We start from the raw sequence: 24,291 nt of genomic DNA, 5'->3' as shown, positions 1-24,291 counted from the left end.
TCCCCTTATTTACGAAATCTACCTCTCCTTTAGTCTCATCCGGTCATAAATTCAAGAATGAGAACCACTCGATCCCAATTTCAAGTGAAAAATTTTTGCTGCTACCCTAAGTTCCGACTACCATGCTTGTAACAAAGGAAATAAAATAATTTACTTTCCTTTTGGGTTCACAAATACCCTTAGTATTTTCTAAACTACCATTCAAGATTCTATTTCTTTGACTGCGATCCCAGGTAGCAACAGGTAGCAGCCAAATCTTGTCCCCTTAGTGATGCCCTATGAAAAGTTAGGGTTATGGCAGATTTCATCCAAATTTGACCAATTCCAATTCCCCGGTCAAGATATCAATTTTGATCTTTAAAACCTTGCATCCCATGCCAATAAAAGTAGGGAATCACTGTGGATGAGAGAAACTCGAACTGAAGAGAGAGACAGAAAACCCTATAATAATATCTCGTTTTATCATATCATTCATGATAGAGGGAGTGAGATGCGTGAGGGCAGTCAAAGTTTGATAACAAATATTAAATTTTGGAAGCCTATTATCCTATCATCCAATTGGTGTGATATCATCCCACTCCTGGACCACCAATTTAATAAAGAAATGTTGAAGGAACCCCCCAAATAAATACTAAAAATCCTCACACCCCAATCCATTCGCTGAGGTTTTTAAGCATCTGATCTGTATTTCTTAATTCCTTTCTTCAGCTTCTAATAACTAATATATGCATGCTTCCTTCTTTCCTTTTTCATTAACCAACAAAAACCAACCAACCAACCAATATCTTTAAGGGCCCGTTTGGTATCGTTCTAAAAAAACGTTTCTGGAGTTTTTTCGTTCTATTGGAACGAAAAAACGGAATCTTCTGTTTGGTGCACTTATGGTCCGTTTCTGTTTTTTTGGAACAAAAAGTGAAAAAAAAAAACTGAAAAAACACCATTTCCCGATAAAAATCTGAAATTTTAAAACACCATTTTTTCGTTTAAAAACTGCGTTTTGACACAGAAACTGAAATTTTCGTTTTTGAAACGAAACGGCGTTTCTGGAACAGAAACGATACCAAACGGGCCCTAAGCATCTGATCTATGTCCACAATGGTTTGATGATTACAAACTAAAGAAAAAGAACTGTCAGTGTGGAAAGGACCAAAAGGAGTGTGAACGGGGTTGTTTAAACCTAACCCGAACCAGTGAAATGAGCCAGACCAAACCAATATAGCCTAAACCAAACTGATCTAATCCTTATTGTATCATATTTGGACTGGGGTAGTGCATACATGAAACCAAAATAAAACCGACTTAACCCAAAATCGAATTGAAACCATCCACTTTTTTCATACCAAAATCAAAATCAATGGAAGCTTTCCTTGTTGGTTTGATTTCGGATTCACCATTACCACACGGAAAGATTCAGCCCAAGAAATAGAAAAATAAGAAAGAATAAAAGAAAACAAGTGCCAAAGCCCAAAGTACAGTCTCAGTCTGCACTCTGCAGTGTACACTTTTGGAATGGACTGGGAAGGTAAAAGTGAAAAAGGAGAGAGAGAGGCTGGACTGGTGGAGAACCTGAGGGAACAACTCAAATTGAATCCATATATGCTGAGTAAACTCATATGCGTTATTATAACTACCCATATGACCTGACTCCTTACCAACTTAAATTAAAAAAACCTTTACATAAAACTTGAGAACACAACCCCACCACTTCCCCTTTTCCTTCTATTTAATTCTCTAACCTGGGCAACAAAAAAGCCCCAGCCCAACTAAACCAGTAGTAGTAATAGTAGTAGAAGACACACGCAGAAGAGCAAGCAATTCATCGAGCATATGGCGACGACGACACTCTGGTCTTCCTTTGCCTCTGGAAACGTTCTCAGGCAATCCCACTACCTCAATCCCACCAAATAACCCCAACTCACCCTCACATCATCCATGGCTTCCACCATTACTACTACTAATACTACTACTACTACTACTACTACTGTTCTTCTTTACTTGCTGTTCCTTGCCACCTTCTTCTCTTCCGATAATGCTCAAAGGAGTCTTGAAGCCCAAGCAGAGATTGAAGCTTTAACTTTCTTCAAGCTCAATCTCTACGATCCTCTTAGCGCTTTAAATGGTTGGGAATCAACCACTCCTTCGGCTCCTTGCGATTGGCGTGGCATCCTCTGCTATAATGGCCGTGTTCATGAGCTCCGCTTGCCTCGTCTCCAGCTCTCTGGCCCTCTTTCTGATCGTTTATCAAATCTTCAGGAGCTCCGCAAGCTTAGCCTCCGGTCCAATCATTTCAATGGTTCCATCCCTCTTTCCCTCTCCAAATGCTCTCGTCTCCGTGCCCTTTACCTTCAATATAACTCCTTTTCCGGCCGTCTTCCCACAGTGATCGCCAACCTCACCGATCTTCTCGTCTTCAATGTAGCTCAGAATCTTCTCTCCGGTGGAATCTCTGCTGATCTCCCACCCAGCCTTCGCTACCTCGATCTCTCATCCAACGATTTAACTGGCGAGATCCCCCGCAACATCTCCGCATCGTCTCAGCTTCAGCTCCTCAATCTGTCCTTCAATCGATTCACCGGAGAGATTCCACCTTCTTTCGGAGAGTTTCTGCAACTCCAGTATCTGTGGCTGGACTGGAATCTATTGGAGGGAACTCTGCCTTCGGCGCTTGCCAACTGTTCTACGCTCATGAATTTGAGTGTTCAAGGCAATGCGCTTCAAGGTTTGATCCCAGCCGCCATCGGGGCTCTTCCGAGACTCCAAGTGCTTTCCCTCTCACACAATGACCTCTCTGGTGCGGTTCCCTCCTTCGCTTTCTGCAATGCTTCTTCGTACCCTCCATCATTAAGGATTGTTCAGCTGGGGTTTAATGCATTCACGGCTCTTGTTTCTCCGCCGGAAGCCACATTCTACACCGTCTTACAGGTCTTAGATCTTCAGCAGAATCAGATACATGGCATGTTCCCCTTCTGGTTAACGAATGTGTCCACTCTAGCGGTGCTCGATCTTTCCGGAAACTCGTTCTCGGGCACGCTACCAGTTGGCATCGGTAACCTCTTCAAGTTGGAAGAGCTGAGGGTGGCGAACAATTCATTTCAATGTGATATCCCCAGTGAGATCCAAAACTGCAGTTTGTTAAGTGTTCTTGATCTTGAAGGGAACCGTTACACCGGCGAGATTCCTGCATTCTTGTGGAAGCTTAGGGGCTTGAAGGTTTTGTCTCTTGGGGGAAACTCCTTCTCGGGTCCCATTCCAGCGTCTCTTGGAAGTCTTTCAGAGCTAGAAACGCTGAATCTGGGACGTAATAACCTCACGGGGAACCTGCCAAAAGAGCTGATGTGGTTGAGTAATCTCACTACCCTGGACCTTCGCGACAATAGATTATCTGGAGAAGTTCCTTCCAACATTGGGGACGTTAGGAGTTTATTGGTTCTGAATATGAGTGGTAATGGCTTCTCAGGGAGTATCCCCACGAGTATCGGATCACTTTTGCAGCTCAGGATTCTGGATTTCAGCCGTCAGAATCTCTCCGGTGAGTTACCCTATGAGCTTTCAGGTTTGCCTAATCTGCAATACATTGCTCTGGAAGAGAATGCATTGTCAGGGGCTGTTCCTGAAGGTTTCAGCAGCTTATCAAGTTTGAAATATCTGAACCTGACGTCCAATGCTTTCTCTGGAGAGATTCCGGCAACCTATGGGTTTCTCAGGTCATTAACCGTTCTCTCACTGTCCAATAATCACTTAACCGGCTCGATTCCACCGGAGCTCGGCAATTGCTCTGATCTTGAAGTCCTTCAGCTCCGCTCAGATGGTTTGACAGGTCAAATTCCGGACGATATCCTGCGTCTCTCGTATTTGAAGGAGCTCGACTTGGGTCACAACAGTTTGAGGGGTAAAATCCCAGAGCAAATCTCCAGATGTAAATCCCTAAGGTCACTGTTAGTGAATGACAATCACCTCTCCGGAGCAATACCAGACTCTCTTTCAGATATATCAAACCTGACGGAGATAGACCTCTCTGCCAACAACTTGGGTGGGGTGATACCGGTGAACCTAACCCTCCTCTCCGGCTTGAGACGCTTCAATGTATCAAGAAATAACCTCGAAGGAGAGATTCCAGATAGGCTGGGTTCTCGATTCAATGACCATTCTGCATTTGCGTTCAATTCAGATTTGTGCGGGAAGCCATTGAATAGAAAATGTGTGAATGTACCCAAAACTAACAGGAAGAAGAAGAAGAAGAAGAAGAAGAAGCTGATTCTGGTGGTGGCTGTTGCCGTGGCCGGAGCTTTCCTGACGGCATTATTCTGTTGCTGCTACGTTTTCAGTCTGTTGCGGTGGCGGAAGCGGCTCCGAGAGAGGGGCAATGGGGAGAAGAAAAGGAGCCCGGCACGGGTGAGCTCCGGAGCAGCAGAGGGAGGTCGCGGCAGCGGAGAGAATGGGAGCGAAGGGCCAAAAATAGCCATGTTCAACAAGAAGCTTACATACGCAGAGACGTTGGAGGCGACGAGGCAGTTTGACGAAGAAAATGTACTGAGCAGGGGAAGGTATGGGCTTGTGTTCAAGGCTTGCTTTCTGGACGGCACTGTGCTTTCGATCCGCCGTCTCCCTGATGGTTCCATTGACGAGGGAACATTCCGAAAGGAAGCAGAGTCGCTGGGGAAGGTGAAGCACAGGAACCTAACAGTCCTCCGAGGATACTACGCTGGACCACCTGACGTCCGGCTACTCGTGTACGACTACATGCCCAATGGGAACCTTGTTACTCTGCTACAAGAGGCATCACACCAGGACGGCCATGTCCTCAATTGGCCAATGCGCCATCTCATTGCCCTCGGAGTCGCCCGTGGGCTGGCCTTCCTACACGCATCCTCCATGGTTCACGGTGATGTCAAGCCTCAGAATGTGCTTTTCGATGCCGACTTCGAAGCCCACTTATCTGATTTCGGGCTCGAACGGCTCACAATGGCGACGCGGGCAGAAGCATCCACATCTTCTACCCCGGTGGGGTCCCTGGGGTATGTATCGCCGGAGGCGACATTGACAGGGGAAGTGAGCAAAGGGGCCGACGTGTACAGTTTCGGGATCATATTGCTAGAACTATTAACGGGGAGGCGGCCGGTGATGTTTACTCGGGACGAGGACATAGTGAAGTGGGTGAAGAAGCAGTTGCAGAGGGGTCAGATATCGGAGCTGTTGGAACCGGGGCTCCTGGAGCTCGACCCGGAGTCGTCAGAGTGGGAAGAGTTCCTGTTAGGAGTGAAGGTGGGGTTGCTTTGCACAGCACCAGACCCCCTAGATAGGCCATCCATGGCCGACATTGTCTTCATGCTCGAAGGCTGCCGGGTTGGCCCCGACATTCTCTCTTCTGCTGATCCCACCGCTTTACCGTCGCCGGCATGATTAAGCCACCCCAACACCCTACCCAAGAAATTGTTATCCAGAAATCAATCATTAGATTCCCATCTCTCTTCCATTTTGGAGGGGAAAAGAAAAAAGTTTTTTTTTGGATGGACGGAAAAAGATTGATTCCTTTTTGCTTTTCCATTACGGCACCTCGTTCCTTCTCCTCTGGTTGCTAACGCCGGCGCCGTCGGTGGTGGTCGGTGCAGCCCATGGGAGGAGGAATGTGGGCCCCCACCAAGCATTCCCGCCAAAAAAAAAAAAAACACGTAGATAAAGCCAAGAATTGTTATCAGTATTTACTCATACCCCCTCCTGATTAGGCACGTGGAAGGGACTGAAACGAGGAGAAAGTAGCCGTTAATGCTCTGTGGGGTCTGGTTTGCCTGACTGGAACTGTCTCCGTTGGAAGCCAAACAACCAACCAAAGGGGATCCGTCACGATGTGTCAGGAGGTCTGCGTTCTGCAATTCCACCGAGGACGTTTCAATATCTAAGTGGCCACGTCGGATTTCCGGGACCCACTCACAGTAGGGCACCTGAGTTCTGATTCCGAGAATTGTGTCACACCAGTAGCAGAGACCAGGCTAAAAAAGGTCGCACTTCCTGACCCAGACTGAATCTCTGAGACGATTACTTCGGTAAAAGTCTCAGACCACATACATTAACGATAGGGATGCCATTCCGTACAAATAAAGAAAATTATCTCTTTATTTTACTTAATTTGAATTTGTCGGCTTGAGTCAAACCTCCTTTGTCCGATAGCTGCATTGGAAATCGGAAGCCATAGATGACAAATCCCGAAGCAGGAGACCGGCGAGGTTTTCCCGGCAAAACCGCATCTCCGGGACGAAGGAACCTTCATTTTCCCCTTGCTATATTATTGGGAATTAATTAAGTTTTCTCGACCATTGAGAGTACAGAGAGGCATAGACCAGGGGTACAGTTGTCATTTCACAACCCCTACTTTCCCCATATTATTGAGTTATCAGTTCCTCTTGATTAAAATAGATTTCAATAACCTCCTCAAAGCCCAAATTCTAGCATAGGGCAGAATCTGGCCAATCCGGATTCTGATTTGGCTTATTAAAACCCTGTTTCTTTCTCTAACAGGGATCAACACTAGGGATGCCATGAAGACATTTTCAAAGTAGATATAGAGATGCTATACAATTAAGTTACAATCACATAAATATACAAAAATAATGATCAATACAATTCTACCTTTTGATGCATCAATGGGAGGAGGTGGGAGTGAAAAATGAAAAAACAAAATATAACAAAAGCACATGTATTCAAGCAGAAATTATGCCTTCAGGAACAGATTCATAATGAGCATCTGATGGAAGAAACAATCTGCGGCAAGCATAAAAGAGAGTCGAATGGAAACATGCTGGGTTGTCTATGAAAGCAAAGTGACCAGCCTGCCAAGATGGGAAATTCATCCATTAGTGTAATGAAAGGACATTATTTTGCACCCAAAGATAAGATAAAAGACTACTAGGCTCAATGATATGAAACATATGTCCTTGTCCCAGTAGATGTTTTCACAGTATATGTAGGACCAATGTCATTTAGAGGTCATCACTACTCCCCTGCCCTTATATGTTGATGGCCCAAAATGGCATTCATTTTTTCCTAACCGTCCGAGCACAATGATAGCCATTGGTGATGGAATTTCTCATGTGACATTTCAAATTGTTGTTCGGCCAAATTTTCAAACTATATGTGGGCTCAAACTTAACATGTAGGTAAAAGACATCGCAGTCTACTTATCTACAAAATTTGGGTCCCATCCAATTTGAAACACGACAGCATATATTTGAGCCCCCATGACAAATTGTCAAGATACACCATTTTGGATAACTTTTCCCTCTTCAAAAGTTTGGTACAACTCAACAAAGCCTCTTCCAATTAGTTTCCATTCAACTCTATTTAAAGCAATAAACACCCCCTCCATATTTTGGCACATGAAGTCTGACAGGCTGAAGAATCCAATGAGGCCTGAAAACTGGCAAAAAAGTACAAGATAAAATGAACCAAAGTCCCCCCGTGTAAAAGTCAACTTAGTTGCCATATGGCAAAAGTACCTAGATATGGTTGGCTAATCCTAACATCAAAATATATCATGAGCACCCCCTCCCACCACCCCCGCCCAAAAAAAAAAAAAAAAGAGATTATAAAACATGACTATTGTGATGCTAGAAAAAGAGCAAGAAAAAAATGAAGATGATGTCAGGTTGAAATGATTTTTGATGGGTCAGGAAAGTTTTAAGGCTGATTCTCAGAGCCAGCAAATATACCCAGCTTTATGAGAAAAGGTAAAAGAAGTATCCTCCAAATATCATAGTCGTGCTGTTGTTTTTTTTGGGGGGGGAGGGAGGAATTGATTGTTTGACTCAGCTTGTATGTGAGCAGGGTTAGGATTGGGGGTGGGGATGAGGATGGATGTGTGGGAGAGTGAATTGTTTTGTGTGTGTGTGTGTATGAGAGAGAGAGAGAGAGAGAGAGAGAGAGAGAGAGAGAGAGAAAGAGACCTCAGGAACCCTTAAGATTTCACATGGGACCTTCATATCCTCACGAGCTTTCTGAGCCCCTTGGTAATTCATCCAATCATCAATGCCATAGATGAAGGTGGTCGGCACTTTCCACTCTGATGCACTGCGCCAGAGAGATATCAAGAGAAAGATGCGACATTAATATCTTAAAAACAGCCATTGAATTGCTTGATAGAGAAAGTAAAAGGAAAAAGTGTCGGATTCCAACTTCCAGGTTCTCTCAACCAAAAAGGGGGGGGGGGAATTACACCCTTTTCGTACAATATTCATGCCCATCACAAATTTACTGCAATCACCTTTTAAGATCAGTAGTAGAGTGGTCATCCTACAAGGTTACTGATTGTGTCCAGTTCTTGAGTAGTCCCCCAATCGTCTGGGGTATAGCTTCTTCCTACAAGACTTTTGTGCTTCTTTGAAACCTGATGGCAATATGTTGTTTATTCTACATAGAATATCTCCCCCCCACCCCACCCCACCCCACACCACACCACACCCCCCCCCCCCCCCCCCCAAAAAAAAAAAAAAAAAAAAGACACTAATGGGCTCCTTTTGTGAAAGGACCTAAAAAATTTACTAGAAGAATGGGTAGCTGTCAATGTTGTGTCACACTTCCAACTTTTTATATGGGTGATCCATTATAGCATAGGAAAATCGCACTTTGGGAGGCGGATTTATCATCCGTTAGAAGATTGTGAAAAGAAATTCAACAACAATGTCATCCCAATGGAATCAGAGCAAGCAAGAACAAAGGTTCCAAGTAGCTGCTTGACTCTAGAATTTTGTGTGTTTTTCCAAAACATCACGTGCAAAAAAGTTTTGGAAAAATGGGAGCAAGTACAACAGTTCCCTGCGTCCAAATCACATAATAGTTCGTGGCTTCCTTAATCAAGTAGATGGTAAGAACAGGGGAATATGCTTCAAGAATAAATTTGAAAACCTCAAATTGATGTAGAATCGAGGCTGAACCGAGTTGACCCTTTCGGCAATCTTGACCGAGATGAACCGGGTCCGGTTGGATTTTTGAGTTTAGTAGGATCTTTTAGGCTTTATTTTATTTGGGAAAGATTTAGTTATTTTATTTTGGAGGATAAAAGAAAAAAAAAAAGAAGAAGAAGAAGAAGGAAAGAAAAGGAAGAGAGAGAGAGAGAGAGAATTAGAGATCGCACAAGGGGGGGAGGGAGAAAAGGTCACACAACCATTGCTATAGTACCTACCCGGCACAATAACCATTCATTCTTCAAAAAACATCCCCTTTCACAAGTTGGATTACATGCCTTTTTATACCAAACTGAAATTAAAGCTTACTAATTAAAAACTAAACTGAAATAGAAGTAAAATCTCCTAATATCTCCTGAAAGTTAGACTAATAAAATTAGAAACTAAAGACTAAAAAAATTAGAAACTAAACAAAATTCGAATCGGTAACTCCCTACTTGTATAACAACTACAAAAATAAAAGATTGCAAGAAATATCCTCCAAAATAAAATAACTAAATCTTTCCCAAATAAAATAAATCCTAAAAGATTCTACTAAACTCAAAAATCCAACCGGACCCGGTTCGTCTCGGTCAAGATTGCCGAAAGGTCAACTCGGTTCAGCCGCGATTCTACATCACAAATAATCTTCAAAGCAAGGGCTTCCAACCAAGAAGGAAACTTGATTAATCAAGCAAAAGTTTTTTTTTTTTTTTTTTTTTTTTTTTTTCTTTGATAAGGTAAGGTTTTATTCAAGAAAAAAAAGAAAAAGAAAAGGTGAGAATCCAAAACTTGATCAAAGAGGATGATGTTCAGCAAGGAAATTGTTGCACAGCAAAACCACACTAGGCATTCCAAGTGATAAGTTCATATATTCAAGAGTAAGGGTATTAAGAGCCTAAAAGTGGCCACTTCCCCCTGGTCACCAAAAAATTGTCTACTCAATCACTGCAAAAGACCAGCAATCTCCTAATCAGTAAAACTTAGACTGAGTTTTGACAACAATATACCAGTTCATCGCCCATACAATCATAAGAGTTCAGAATCTGGCCTTGTCGCATGCTGGCTGAACATATAAGTACAGGAAAATAGTGCATGAAGGATTCTTCTTACACCATTAAGCCAAAATGTGACTGCAACCTTAAATCCAAAAAATATCAAGACCAGTCAAAACCTTCAAGACCCTTGCCTGGAGCTCACTCCATAACTCAACTGGCAGCAACGCTCCCTAAGCCCAAGGAGGTTCTTATTTACCATTGCTAATTTGCACAAGGAATCTTCTCCTTACCAAGACATTGTGCCACATGCCAGGAATGGGCCTTATATTGACGCAAGGACTGAAAGAAACACCACCCCTTTCACCTCAGGATTACAAGTCAACCTCCAATCCACAAGGCGATAGTTGTTTGAATGATGATAACCCACCAAAAGCAACACCACCACAAACTGCTCCAATCCATCTTCAGATTATAGAAGTGAGCATACAAGAAGTGGACATTAATAAATAGGGGGAATGGCTAAGTGCTCTCAACTAAACTACCATATTAGAGGCCTAAATAAATAGAAACCCTTCCATGACCTTTCGATCACTTGCATCTGAAATAAAAAGCATCTATAGCTGGCCCTTTGAGTGGCATCCACCAGTAAGAGGGATGTGCACCCATCTCTACATCCATAGTCGTATAAAAAATCCTCCAATTTATGAACATTTTCTGAATAGAGAACTCTTATTATAATAAGTCTTCACATCAGAAACAGCTTCAAAAATCAAACGTAGAATAAACCTTAAGAGCTGAATTTTCTTTCAATGGTCCTTGCAAATATGATATTCTCTGTGAAATGCAGGTAGGACATAACTGGAACATCAGCACTTGCTTTAAAGCCATCCGGCAATCCTATACTCAGCTCCTCTTGTGATCTACTCAAGCTCTGAGCCACCAACTTAGAAATAAACATATATTGGGGTTAAAATGGTCTAATAATTACAAGTAAAATGTGCACCCAATCCTTCCTAGATGAATTAAATCCAAAACTTGGATTGAGGAGAAACAATCTAAGATAAGAACCAAAGATTCGAGCAACATATAATATCTCCTATGGGAATTTGGGAAAAAAAAACTCAGCACACCTCAAGCCAGGAAAAGAAGGGGGGTGGGGAAGAACAATGAAAAGTTTCAGTTCTCGGTTTATGAAATAATGGAGCAAATTACCCTATACTGACCTGTGTAGAAGGGGCAGCCGCGCAAGTGCTCCAAAGGAAAATATATACTTCAAGCATAACTCTCCACTAGCCTTGGCAGCTAGAGTATGGTATACATAATCTTACATTGTAACAAGAGTGTCAATAAACTAACTAGTCAAAATACAATAAACCAAAAAAATCATAATGATAAAAAACAAGCCTACCTGTAAGCAATTTGGACTCTTCTTCGTTCAACACATCACCAGTTGAATGTACACGAAATCTAGCATTTGTATACCGGCGGACCAAGTTTGGACCCCAGGGTCCTAAACCTCTGCAAATAGAGTTACCGAATATCATATGTGATATGTGAAAAACAGTGGAAACAATGGACTTTCCCTTCTAAAATATTGAAAATATACATTAACATAAATACTCAAATACTTGGAAGGAATGATGGACAGCTTTTAATGTCCAGGAAGGAAACTTGGGGTGGGGGTGGGGGTGGGGGTGGGGGTGGGGTGGGGATGGGGGAGGAAGGACAGCATGCAGAAGTGTAGACAGCATCAAATGACGGATAAACCCTGCATGTTCATGCTACGGAATTTCTAATATTGTTAAATGTCTGACAGGAAAATTGCAAGAAACTTCCAATTGTAATAATAGAATTTGTTCATAGAAATAATTATTAATGCATCTGGTGTTTTGATTTCACCATGCCTCTCCAAAAGATGCCTAGTCACCTCTCAGCCCCTCCTTTTTGAAGTTTAAGGCATATTGTCTGAAGCATACTTCCTTTTGCAGTAGTCTTAGGTTTGTGGAACAACAGAGCAGACATTTTTTTAAGATGAGGCTAGAAATAGTTCAAGACAATATGCCAACATCGGTGACAACTTCATCTACCAGGTTGTGCTAATGTAGCACGTGAGACGTTATGTCCTCTTTGCAGTCAACTGGGAGTCAAAGCTAAGATATTCACATACAATATGCTTAAATTTCTGATTAGAATAAGTTTTTGTTTAGTATTTGACACTCTATGTATTTTGCCCATAAACTCACACAGCACTATCTTCACAAATTATACTGTTGCCCTAAAGAAAAGGTTATTGTAGTGCACTTTTTCCATTATAATAGATGTGCTCCCTCTGTCCCACAATGACTGATCATTTTCAAAATCACAGATTTTAAGCTGGATAAAGTAAAATTGTTTTTTTCCTTCCCACATATTTTCCAAACAAAGATTCCTCACTTATTTATCAAATCAAAATTTTGAAATGCGGTTGAAAAAAAATGGGGAAAATGATAAACTTATTATTAACTTTTCAAAAATCATTACTTGACCTGTACAATACACAAACAGTTTCGAAACAGATAAAAATGGGAAAAGGCGTTGTGCGAAAGCGTAATAATTTTATGCTGCTTAACAGGAAAAAAAGAAAATCCATTTCTAGAACCTTCTAAAGTAGTTTAATCATGCAAATGCATTTTTGGGAAAATAAATATAACCACACACACACTCACAAACTCAGCCTCTTGCATTGATAAACTAAGAATCAATAAATACAAAAACTAAAAAAGGGAATTACCGGACAACCTTCTGAGGAGTAAAGTTAGACTCCCAAAGATGATTTAGAACAGCTCCTTTCCAAGTGGCTCTGAATTTTATCATCCTCTCAGATTTTCCATCTGTCTCGGATGAAAATCCAGCAGGTCCCACCAAAATCAGGTGTTGAATGTGTTCAGGATGCTATAACAAAATAAAATTACCACAACATAAGATTAAAGGCATGATTTCTTTTTTCCCTCTATCTGACTACAGAAAATGTAGATTAAAAACTAAAATATTCACCTTAAGGGCATACTTTGCTGCAACATATCCACCGAAAGAATGTCCAAGTAAAATAAAATTGGTGAGATTTTTGGCTTTACGCCATTCCTCAAAGGAATCAATGAACCAGTCCTCTGTTTCTGATTACAAAATGAAAACATGATTGAGGAAAAAATAATATCATGGAAGAAATTAACCATGTCAAAACACCAATAAAATCTTAATTTCCCAAAAAACAATCATGGAAAGTAGATGCATGTATAACTACACTCCATTGACTCCATCCCACAAAAAGTGTCAAGTTTTATGAATCGAACATTTTAAGAATGGTTTATTATTACATAAAACCAATAAAATAAAATCTTTCAGATTTGGACTCCACAACAAAATGGTACATGAAAAACTCCGAAAAAAAGGTCTTTGCGGGACGAAAGGAGTATGTTTTGAAGGAATTCATCATATCTCTTATAGTTTGACTCTTAGTGGCACAAACGGAGAAAAGTAGAATGGAACAAATAACATCATACATGATTGGTTGATCAATTGATCTCTTCAGATGAGAAGCAAAGCATTTTATGCTCTCCAAACCCAAAAATCAGCAACAGCAATGAACGAAAATGGTGTCTTATACTTTCCAAATTTATCATATTAGGTTGCTTCAGGAGGCATATGGCACATTTTACTGGTTAGAAAGAAAAAAAAAATTAAAGAAAAGACTCAGCATGCTAGTCCTAACTTAAGTTCACGATAGCTAACCTTCAGTGCTTTTGCATGTAAAGTCAGGCCTGCTTGACCCACCCCAACTGCAATGAAAAATATATTAAGAAACAAGAATATGTATATTAAGTGTTTCAACAACAACAACAACAACAACAACAACAACAAAAAAGGGAACAAAAGAGCAGGTCCACGCAACAAGAAATGCTTCAGAAATAGTGATAAAGAAGGGAATGCTATAATCAATAAAGCAATCAAACAAGACAAAAATATTAATTTTTGTAAGGCAGTTAAAAGCACCATGGAACACTATGTAAGGATATAGATTCCCAGAGGAGGCAACTGATGCCAAGACAAACACTTTTTTTAAGTTCATAAAACTTATAGCCATCCAATATTAAGGCAAATTATGGTTGAAAAATATAAATCAAAATATAATTACCTAAAAAGGTCATTAACATAATGTTTCTTTATAGGACATCATGCACGTAACCAAATTACTGTACGGTGCCAGCTGACTCAAGAACCTAAATGAAACACAATTATTTCCTTCTTTTTTTTTTTTCTTTTTTTTTTTTTTTTTTTTTTTTTTTTTTTTGGGGGGGGTGGGTGGGGGGGAGGTTTGCTGTGGGAGCGTAGAAAGTAGAAAACCATCACACTATCTGATGTCACCCCAAAGGTATCGGGCACAGCTCCAACACATTTCCTGACTTTGACAAACCTGGTAATCCTTCTAACTAGGAATTACAAATGGGCCTTCTTTAATCAGGATGTCAATATGGATGCATTGGCCTTGCCTCAGCCACCCTTTCATATTGTATTTACACTGGTAATCTTTCTTAGTCCACTGTCGCAACAGTTGGGACATGTTCCGCCCTTTCTTCTGTATCATCCGACTTTGCCCCAGAACAAGCTATATCTTTGGCCCGGTCATGTGGAATTGCATAATTAGATGATTGTAATAGATTAGGAAGACCACTCTTTTCAGCCACTCTGGGAGCAGAATCAGAGCCTTTGTTCAAGCTTCAGAGCAATGGAATGTGGAACAAGGCTGCTGCTCAGACTTTGCTTTGGCCCAATGATTTCAGAAACCTCATGCCTGACCAGACCCTAGTTTTTGCATTGGTAAGTTTGAGATGTATGAGCATGTAGTACAACTGTGTGCTTTTCTGTACCCAGTGAAAGTGATAAAATATCATACTCAGCTCCTTTTTGGCAAAAGAAGAGCAAAGAAGTTCAGTTTGTTGTTTTATTATTATTATCAATATTTTCAGTACTCCAGTTCTTTGTTTTATGGTCAGTACGGTGTTTAGTTTTGTTTATTTATTGGGTTTATTTCACTTTACCATCTCATCTGTGTGCAATTAGAGACAAAGAGTTGTGGAAGAGATTGAAATGATTCGACGAATTGTGCTACTTCTAGAACCATTAGATTATATAAACAAATCAGTGAAGGAAGAAACAATTAACGGACCATCTTGACATAAGAGTTTCCATTTCCACAACTTAGGCAATAGTGGAGCATTGAATGCGGGTCAGAGAGCAGAATATATTACATTTTCAAAAACTTGAGAATAAGAATCAGAAAATTCATAAAGAAAAGAAAATAAATATCAGGAAGAAATCAACTCACCCAAGTTGGTCAATAGCAATGATCCTGAAACGACTAGCAAGAGCATCAAAGTTCCGGAAGAAGAACCCTTGAGAAGCAGCATAACCGTGAACCATAACAAGTGTGGGAGAATCATCCTTACTGTCAAACGTAACTGTATTGATAAACCTAGGCTCATCACTCGAAGAACGAAACCACCTGACCTTAGACCCCGGTGGCCCAGATCCTATGTTAACCTGTTCTTGAACATATGGAGTTCTATGAAACCATTCAATTCAATGGATCAGCAAGAGAAAACCAAATGTATAAATGGTAAAGCAGGCATGCAGTGTACAATAGTTTACAAATAGCAATTTTGATTGCATGCATTTCTAGTCACATGTACCCCTTCCCCCCCACCCCCCCAAAAAAAAAAAAAAAATTAGTTAAGTACCACACTTGCAATTACATCAGCTTAAGGGTTTTGGCATAATAATGAGGCCCTTACGGCCTTACCAATTCGTATCAATATGGGTTCAAGTCAGAGTAGGACTGAACCACGGAGAGGGCAACCTTTACTAGAGTGATACCCTCAGAAGATGGAAAGGAGATGCGTGGAGGAGAGGCCAGAGCCAGTACCAGCAAAATGTCGCTGGCAGCACACCTGCTGCAGAGAATGAGGGCTTTGTAAGAGCACAAATGGTCTTCATGTATTTTGATTTGAAATCTCACGAGAAGAATTCGCGGGAAGCAGAACCATGGAAATATTCAAATTTCTAATTTCTAGGAAACAAGTGGGAATTGAAGAACACGAGCAACACGAAATCAAAATTTAGCCAAATCCCAGAGAATTGGAATAATTTTGGATGAGAATTACCGGGTGAAACACCTTTAAGGAGATCAAATTGAGTTAAATTCAGAACATCTGGGAATTCAATCCGGTCGAATCTACGTGGAGAATTTAACAAACGAGAGAATCACAGGAAAATTAAAAGCTAGGATTTAAGGTTTATCATACTTGACTAACGAGAGGAGACGGTTCTCAGAAGCGATAATATGGTCAGTTGAGGTTGGGATCCAGCGAAGAACAGAAGGCCAGGCCCAATTCCTCTTTGATCTCGATGCTGATGATGTTGCAGTAGCATGCACCTCAGCCTTGCTAAACTCCTCCGCCATTCTCGCCACTGAACTCGACCACCTCCGGCTCATCCCATTTGACACCGAAGACAGATCGGCACAAAAAGAGAGATATTGACGTGCGCTGCAAGTTCGATTGGTCAAACAAAAACTATAGAGATTAAAGAATAGGGGTTCTTGCCTTTTGACTCTTGGGGATGCGAAGTTTCAGCCTCTCAGAATTCGCCCTCCATTGCTGAGACTTCTCCCGCGTCAAACTTTTTTTTTTTTTTTTTTTTTTTTTTTTTGGTTTTTGGGGGTGTTGGGGAGGGTGGGGGATGATATGACGGTGACGATGCAGTGGTAGTCTAGTGCATTGCGGAACGATTGCATCTCTGTCCGTCAAAATGGGTTATCACTTAGAACCGACTACGAACGTGGAATCGGATGTTGGGAAAAATGACCTAAACAGTTTAATATAGTGTCTCGCGATACAGAGAATAAGGAAATTCAATGTCTTTGCTTGCGTTTGCCATGACATGTCCAGAGTCCGCACTCAGAGACTCAAAGAATAAAGAAGGCGGTCGCTTGCAAAAAAAAAAAAAAAACTAATGGACACTTTCCGTTATATCATGTGATCTCTGCCGTTTCTTACCCTCTCACCTATAGATCCGAATCCGATCCCATTGCACTACAACTTTACATTCAATAAAAGTGATCAAAAAAAAAAAAAAAATTATATTAAATATATATATATATATATATATTTTTTTAAACAAATACATTATAAAAGGCAGAAGAGGGGAGGTAACAGCCAAGTGACTCAAACTCATACCCATTGTTGAGAGTGGGGTTATTGTAACACAACCTTATAAATTGTATCAGGTAATTATCTAGCATGATTGGACAGCTTTTTGCCCCTCAAAATATTGAGACCTTGATTTTTTTAACCATTATATCCTCCTTAATATCAGTATCTCAAGTTCGATATTGATATGTACGGACTAATACTGCCATGCATGATGCATGTATGTAGTCAATTGAAAATACTAGGAGTGGAAATTGTTTGGAAGGCAAGAAATGAATAGAAAGATAGAGAAAATGATCGATACACTGTCTATGTGTGAATTTCTTAGCACACAAAATGGGTGATCCCACCTCTCTCTCTCACACACACACACACACACAAATATCAAAACCTTCTATTGCACAATTCATAACGTGGGCTTTCCATACGCACGAATAGTACTCGAATGTTATGGAAAAACCTCTCCCTAAAATAAAAATGGTCGTGTTAAGTAGGACGTGATTCTTTAGCATATACCAAGGGATCAATAGTATCAATTGAAAGGACTCTTTCAATCATTCCCTAACAATTTTTTCCCACCTAGATTGGTGATTGATATTCTAACCTTTGGAGTGATGGGGTCACCTTGGATGCATTACTTGTCACATTTGGTGATTTAACTCAATCAAAACATCTGTTTACCAAAAATATAAAACTCAATCAAAAAAATTTTTTTTTTTTTTTTTGATAGAGAAATTCAATCAAATGATCCACCACATATAGTACTTTTTTTCTCTCTTTTAAAAATATTTTATTAGGAAAAAATGTTTCTGAACATGAGGCGTTCTCTATGCCACTCACATGAATGTAATTTTTTTTTCCTCTTTTTTTTTTCTCTCCATCTTCAAAAAAATAACAACAAAAACACTTGTGACTCAGTGTAACAATGCCTCATGGTCGGAGAATAATTTCTCATATATTTTTTTTTCTTCTGTTAACCAAGGTGTAAGGACCAGCTTACTCATTTTTCTATATATTTTTCAAACATTTACTTAAACTCATACCATATCAGGGCCTGAGCTTGGCTGCCGCTGCCCTGAGCTCAACAGGGCCTATACTTAGCTTCAGCTTGCGGACTAGGCTAGAGGTTGAGATTTCTAGGCCTCTGCTAGGATCAATGATAGACAAGCCCAACCCAATAATGGTAAATCTGGGCTAGGCTGAACCTGGTAATTCTAAGTTTGGGCTTCGATATTCCAACACAATCTTAGGTTGAATTAGGCTTGGGATGAGTTAACAGAACCTATGGTTTGTCTACTCTGGGGTTTTAAAATTCTGGCCCAGCTCCAATTGCACCCTAGAACCACCATGCAGATTCTTATATGTGCATGTGGAGTACTAGAGAACTCTTCCACTTAATTTGGGAAAGTTTTCACTTTTTTTTTCTCCCACTTTTCCGTTCTTCCCATCAACAATACTAACGGTAAACTCATATCCAGATGTTACGGAAAGCTCTCAACAGGAAAAAGGAAGGGAAGGGGGAGCAACGCAGTGCAGCAATGGTAAAGATTCGAAAATGAGAATAAAGAGATAATTATTATGAAAATAAGAAGGGAATTAGATTCCGAATTTACAGATATTGATTCGGTTCGTCCCCTTCCAATACGGCACTACTCACGACTCCACTACAATAGGAGAAAAGAAAAAACACAGACGACTAGTTCTCCTTATACGGAAATGTTAAGGAGAAAAGAAAAGCTTTGAAAAAAACACAGACGACCTCCTTGGACAAACATACCATTCATAGATGGTGGTGGAGCGTGATGGGTTATTATCATCTGAACTCAACTCAAGCACAACAATAGGTCCACTGCTCAGCCTCATCGTCGCCAACAGCCGCCCTGCTGTCTTCGTTGATGTTATTGTCATGTCCTCCACAGTAATAGTAAGAATTACCGTTTGCCATCGCACAAGTAGCCCCTGTTGTGAGATATGGCATTGCGTGGAAGGAGCGGGCAAGGCCGCTCGCCAACGCAGAACGGGCCATTTCGTCCACGAGTCCGCACTCCTCTACACGGTGCTTGAGTGTCTCGAACATGAGCTCCGGTTCGTGCTGCATCGCCCGTAGCACATCCCCACACGACGGCCCCGGCACCACTCGCGTCACAGCGAAGCTGTGCGGTCCATCGCTCTGCGACACCCTAACCACGTTAGGGCCACCAAAAAGGTTGTGCAATCCTCCGAGCGCCTCCTCGTAAGCCCCGCCCAAGAACATCCCCAAGAAATATCCTCCACCGTTTCCACCACCATCCCCACCCAACTCGTGCAGTGGCAAGCTTGACTCGCCGCCGATAAACTTATCTACCTTCCCATCGCTGTCGCATGTCAAATCCGAAAGGATCCCCCTCACTACTGGCCGTTGATCGAGTCGATGAATCGGAACTATTGGGAATATCTGCCCAATTGCCCAGTAATCAGGGATCGAAGTGAACAGAGAGAGATTCACATGATATGTGCGGACTGGATCTGATGCTCCTAAGGCCTTAATGACAAAGTCGCAGAGACCATCAACAGCCGCAAGGTGTTCAAGACCCAATGAGCCTTCCTTGAACTGCTTGACGCACCGTTGTTTGAGCTGATCGGCGTACAGCAAACAGGTCTCAGACTCGCCGCGTACCGCTGCCGCGGTCAGGTTCCCGTAATCCGCTCGAGCATCCTCCGTAAAGCCGTCCAGTAAGTACTGACGGCCGACGCCGATAGATGACATCGGCAGCTTTTCCGCTGCAGTAGCAGATACCGCCTCAAAGATCAAAACAGAGTGATGAGAGACAATTGCCCGCCCGCTCTCGCTGCAAATCACTGGATGTTTCACGAATTTCTGGTCACAAACACAGCGGACTGCTTGAACTACAGCGGCTGCGTACTCGTCAAGTCCGTAACCGACAGAGAGGTCGGAATCGGTAGACCGCGATCCATCATAATCAATACCAAGCCCGCCGCCAATGTCGATCACTCGCATTGCAGCACCCAGACGGACCAGCTCGCAGTAGATCTGTGCGGCCTCACCAACCCCATCTGCTAGCAATGACGTCGAAGGGATCTGAGACCCAATGTGAAAATGCAGTAGTTGGAGACAGTCCAGCATTCCTGCTTGTTCGAGCTTCCTCACTACTCGCAAGATCTGAATCGTAGTCAGACCAAACTTTCCTTTCTCTCCAGAAGTCCCTCCGAAATGGCCAGAATGCTTTGTGCGAAGTTTGGCCCGTACACCGATGACAGGGCGCACGAGCAGCTTTCGGCTGATGCCTATCACCAAATCGAGCTCCTCTTCTTGCTCGATGACGATCACCGTATTAAGATCAAGCTTCCTGGCAATTAGCGCAAGTGAAATGTATTCAGAGTCTTTGTATCCGTTACAGACAAGAAAAGCCTCGGGGTTTCCCCTGCACAAACAGCTCATCGCCAGAAGAATCTCCGGTTTCGATCCGGCTTCGAGGCCGAAACGGAACGACGACCCGAAGGAAACAATGTCTTCAACGACAAATCGATCCTGGTTGCATTTAACTGGATAAACTCCCTGGTAATGCGATTCGTAGCCTTGCGAATGGATCGCATTATCGAACGCCGACTGCAGAGATTCGAGACGGTTCTTGAGGACATCTGGAAAGCGTAAGATAAGAGGGAACTGCAATCCTAATCCACCAGCGGATTTAGGTTCTGAAACCTTCTTTACAACCTTCATGAGATCAATCTGCTGGTAAGGGAGGGTATCGACACCGTAAGGCCGGACAGTAATGTTACCGGAGTTGTTGACGGAGAAGTACGGCGGGCCCCAACAATCGATCCTGTAGAGAGAGGCAGACAGTGATGGAGACCATTGGGAAGAGAGGTCGAGGGCGGAGGAGCTTATGGTGGTGGTGTTTGTCGTCGGAGGTGCACCGGAAATATTTTCCGGTGCGGGAAGAGAGCTATTCCCGGCAAGAGCGTAACCAGGAGGAAAAATAGCAGCATCTACGCAACATGCCAAGGCCGGCATCTCTTCCCCGATCTGTGTGGGTTAGAGAAAAAAGTCAATGGTTATAGATCTTTGTATGTGAAAAAGGGGGCTTTAGAAAAAGCCGAGGCCGGAGCCCCGGCAACCCCCCCAAAAGAAGCAGTAAAAAACTGGGAAAAAGGAAAGGAACCCTAGCTCGCCCCTACAGAACTCAGCGATCCCCACACCAAAACCTCAGAAGAACAGATTCAAAATTCTAAAGAAATCTGAACAAGGAGGGAGGGAACTTCGCCGCCGATCAGGAAGCCTGAAATCAAATGTGTACAGCAAATTGGATCAAGAACAAAACAACTACTCCGAGACCGCAGAGAACAAAGAACTGGAAAGACACATAAACCGAAAAGGAAATTCGCCGGAATTAAGCGAGATAGCCACCGGAGAAACCTAACGAAGCGAGGGGAGAGCTAGGGTTTAGATGATGATCTATAGCAGTGGAATGCTACGAACGTCTCTGAATCGGAAAAATGGGCGTGCGAGAATTGCATGGGAGCGGAAGGGGATTTATAGAGCCCAAAAACCCGAAATATATTATTTCCAATTTCTCTTTTTCTTTTTCCGTTTTAAATTTGAGAAACTCAAACCCTAGAAAAGAAAAAAGAAAGGGAAAATTCTTGACGAGAAGAACCGTTACTTGTCAGCGTCGAGATGCCGCGTGGCTGTACGTAGTGGTCGCTTTCCTCAACTTCCCCGGACCGGACGCACCCCAAGAAGAACGTATTAACGTGACCATCTTTTTAAAGAATCGGAGAAAATGAAAATATGGCGATAAAAACGAAAAGAGGTTAATATGGGAAGAAAACTTTCTTTGATCGACGCCCTTACAACGAACGGACTGGATTTTGCCAGAAGGGAATAGGTTAGTTGCGGCGCTCTTTCTCTGATTTAGATTAGGTTTTTTTAGTAGAGAGAGATTAGGTTTTGAAGGATAAGAAGGATCAGGGATAGAGACGGAAGCTTCTAAATTTGTAACGGCACCGTTCTTCCGTGTAAATTTAGGATTTCTTTCTGGAAAGAACAGTTGTTTATTTAGGTTTCTGTTACCGTTTTTAACACATAAAAAGTCTTTTTCCTCATGGGCCCCCAGAGAGAGAAAGAGAGAGAGAGAGAGAGAGAGCCAAATCTAGACACTGGAGTCTAGATTACTTTACTGCTTAAAGAGGGTATCTCTGATTACTAAAATACCCCGTTTTAATCCATTTTCATGGGACAAAAAAAAAAAAAGGGTGGACTGGGGCTTGTAGGTAGGCCCTACCGACCTGATTAAGGTGTGGACCACTCCCAAAGTCCTAATTGACAGATAGGGACGATGGATGAGGATTCTGTCACCAAGGAGAGGCAGTGGGGCCTACGGTGTGGAAAACGCGTACTCTCCACGGCTGTTTCGGATTTGCAACATTTTGTGAGTTGTGAACCAAATCCAAAATATATCCAAACCCCCAAGGTAAACTGCTAGTGTAGTTGGTAGCATTAAAGCACTGATTCTTTGGCTGATTTAAATTCTAGATTGATTTACCAAAAAGAGATTCTAGGTGATATATATCAGATTATGATCTTCTGATCCGATCGAGATCATAATCTCTCAGTTTGGAGCATTAAAGCACTGATTCTATGGCCGATCTAGATTTATGAATATAGAATCAGAATCTTTTAGAGGAATAAAATAATTTATAATTATTTTTTTTTTAAATCAAATTTATTTTTCTTCACTTCTTTTTACTTGCATTCAAACAGAGTCGAAACGACAATAAAAAAACCTTATTTTTCCTCACATACGAAAAATGTTATGACACAAACAAAGTATCTCGATATCAACCAATCTATCACATGGAAAATATCAAGTTGAGAGTTAAGGCTGTGTTTGGTAACCTAGAAAAGAAAAGAAAAGAAAAGAAAAAAAATAAAGAATCAAGAAAAGAAGAGAAGAGAAAAGAAAAGAAAAAATTGCACTTATTGTGTTTGGTTGTTTGATTAGAAAGGAAAAGAAAAAATAAAAAATAGGATAAAAACCATTGAACAACTACTGTTGTCGCCCTCTCTCTCTCTCTCTTCTCTATCTCTCTCTCTCTCTCTTATTTACAATCTCCAAAGCATAGAGACCTTCATTGGGAATGGCTGAAGATGGAACAACTGATATTCTGTTGTGGGGCTTGAACGGTTTTGAGTATGGACACGATGAACGAAGAATCAAAGCCTTCAATTGCATATGAAGAGTAAGAAGTGATTGAGCAGATTGAAAAGGGGCTTTTGGGCTGCATTTCTGATTTTCCAAGACAGGGAAAAAAAAGAGGTAAAGAGGGATTTAATTGCCTAGAATCTGGGCTTTGGAATGATATCTACTTCTGTTTCACTTTTCCTCTCAAGACAAAAACCCACATCTGTTGAATCTAAAGCAAAGCTCAATTTGCAATGAATCCTTCAGGTCCAGAGAGGATGTCGTATTGGGGCTTTTCTTTCTAAGGGCGTTCAGAAGGGTCAGGGGTTTGGTTCGTCTTGTTTACTCCAGAAATCTCTCAAGCAGGTTACAGATGACGTGAAGATTTTCTCTGCTTCATCAGAAACTTCCGATTGCATAGCATATTCTCCCAGTCAGAAGTGGGTGAGCCATAGAAAACCTAAACCTCCCCAGTCTCTTTCTTTCCTTCCAAAACAGAGTATCGGTTTGCAGATAAGCTCATATACTCATATGCAACCCTAGAATCTATTTTTTCCCCTCCTTTGAGACTCTCTCATGCTCCGATCATTTGCTTGCTGGAGGTGCATTGTTGCCACAGTGATATGGTGCTTGCCGGAAGAATACGCTAATTTGTTGTGAGGAAGAATAAAAAAGTAAGTTTTCTCGCCGTGAACCAAGTTATCTCGTCTAAAAGTCGAGATAATTTTTTGGACGGCGATAGAAAATAACGAGATTCCCGAGGCGATTTTAAAATTTTAAATGAGAATCTTCTATTCATCTACAAGTGTTCCAAACATAAAGAGAAGTTTAAAGAAGAGAAAATCGTACAGAATCTTGTACAATTTTCTTTTCTTTTCTTTTCTTCTCCTGGCTACCAAACACAGCCTAAAAGATGACATGAATAAGATGT

General features: G+C 41.6%; 3 protein-coding genes across 6 annotated transcripts; 1 reads left to right on the top strand and 2 right to left on the bottom strand.

Annotated features, from left to right (window-relative positions):
- The first annotated feature begins 1,779 nt into the window (after nucleotides 1-1,779).
- Nucleotides 1,780-5,520, top strand: LOC122083237 (probable LRR receptor-like serine/threonine-protein kinase At4g36180). The gene has a single exon (XM_042650966.1). It carries the CDS (start codon nucleotides 1,933-1,935, stop codon nucleotides 5,398-5,400), a length of 3,468 nt encoding a protein of 1,155 aa, XP_042506900.1. The 5' UTR covers nucleotides 1,780-1,932; the 3' UTR covers nucleotides 5,401-5,520.
- Nucleotides 5,521-6,551: 1,031 nt separating this feature from the next.
- LOC122083368 (probable 1-acylglycerol-3-phosphate O-acyltransferase) lies at nucleotides 6,552-16,662 on the bottom strand. Of its 4 annotated transcripts, XM_042651134.1 has the most exons (9): nucleotides 16,270-16,661; nucleotides 15,294-15,530; nucleotides 13,700-13,746; nucleotides 12,965-13,083; nucleotides 12,702-12,862; nucleotides 11,340-11,449; nucleotides 11,155-11,254; nucleotides 7,938-8,061; nucleotides 6,552-6,824 (listed from the first exon to the last, which is right to left on the bottom strand). In XM_042651134.1, exons 1-9 carry the CDS (start codon nucleotides 16,458-16,460, stop codon nucleotides 6,696-6,698), a joined length of 1,218 nt encoding a protein of 405 aa, XP_042507068.1. In that variant the 5' UTR covers nucleotides 16,461-16,661; the 3' UTR covers nucleotides 6,552-6,695. The 4 variants fall into 4 exon arrangements, with proteins under 4 accessions (XP_042507068.1, XP_042507070.1, XP_042507069.1 ...); XM_042651136.1 differs by lacking the exon at nucleotides 7,938-8,061; XM_042651135.1 differs by lacking the exons at nucleotides 6,552-6,824; nucleotides 7,938-8,061 and adding an exon at nucleotides 9,780-10,393 and having other exon boundaries at nucleotides 16,270-16,662.
- Nucleotides 16,663-18,731: 2,069 nt separating this feature from the next.
- LOC122084087 (arginine decarboxylase-like) lies at nucleotides 18,732-21,719 on the bottom strand. Its single transcript, XM_042652130.1, has one exon. The coding sequence runs from the start codon at nucleotides 21,188-21,190 to the stop codon at nucleotides 19,004-19,006; it is 2,187 nt and encodes a 728-aa protein (XP_042508064.1). The 5' UTR covers nucleotides 21,191-21,719; the 3' UTR covers nucleotides 18,732-19,003.
- Nucleotides 21,720-24,291: the final 2,572 nt, after the last annotated feature.

This window comes from Macadamia integrifolia, chromosome 7 (genome assembly GCF_013358625.1).
Source record: "Macadamia integrifolia cultivar HAES 741 chromosome 7, SCU_Mint_v3, whole genome shotgun sequence".
Lineage (NCBI taxonomy): Eukaryota > Viridiplantae > Streptophyta > Magnoliopsida > Proteales > Proteaceae > Macadamia > Macadamia integrifolia.
Note: the sequence above shows the minus strand (reverse complement) of the source record. Positions and strands in the feature narration are given on the sequence as shown.

Bases quoted from the DNA above. Each gene is read 5' to 3' on its own strand.
- LOC122084087 (XM_042652130.1), bottom strand. From the start codon at position 21,190: ATGCCGGCCTTGGCATGTTGCGTAGATGCTGCTATTTTTCCTCCTGGT.
- LOC122083368 (XM_042651134.1), bottom strand. From the start codon at position 16,460: ATGAGCCGGAGGTGGTCGAGTTCAGTGGCGAGAATGGCGGAGGAGTTT. The intron at 11,450-12,701 runs GTAATTCCCTTT...CTCTATTTGCAG, and splicing joins ACTCCTCAGAAGGTTGTCCG to AGGTTTAGGACCCTGGGGTC. The intron at 11,255-11,339 runs GTAGGCTTGTTT...TTACAATGTAAG, and splicing joins AGAGTCCAAATTGCTTACAG to ATTATGTATACCATACTCTA.
- LOC122083237 (XM_042650966.1), top strand. From the start codon at position 1,933: ATGGCTTCCACCATTACTACTACTAATACTACTACTACTACTACTACT.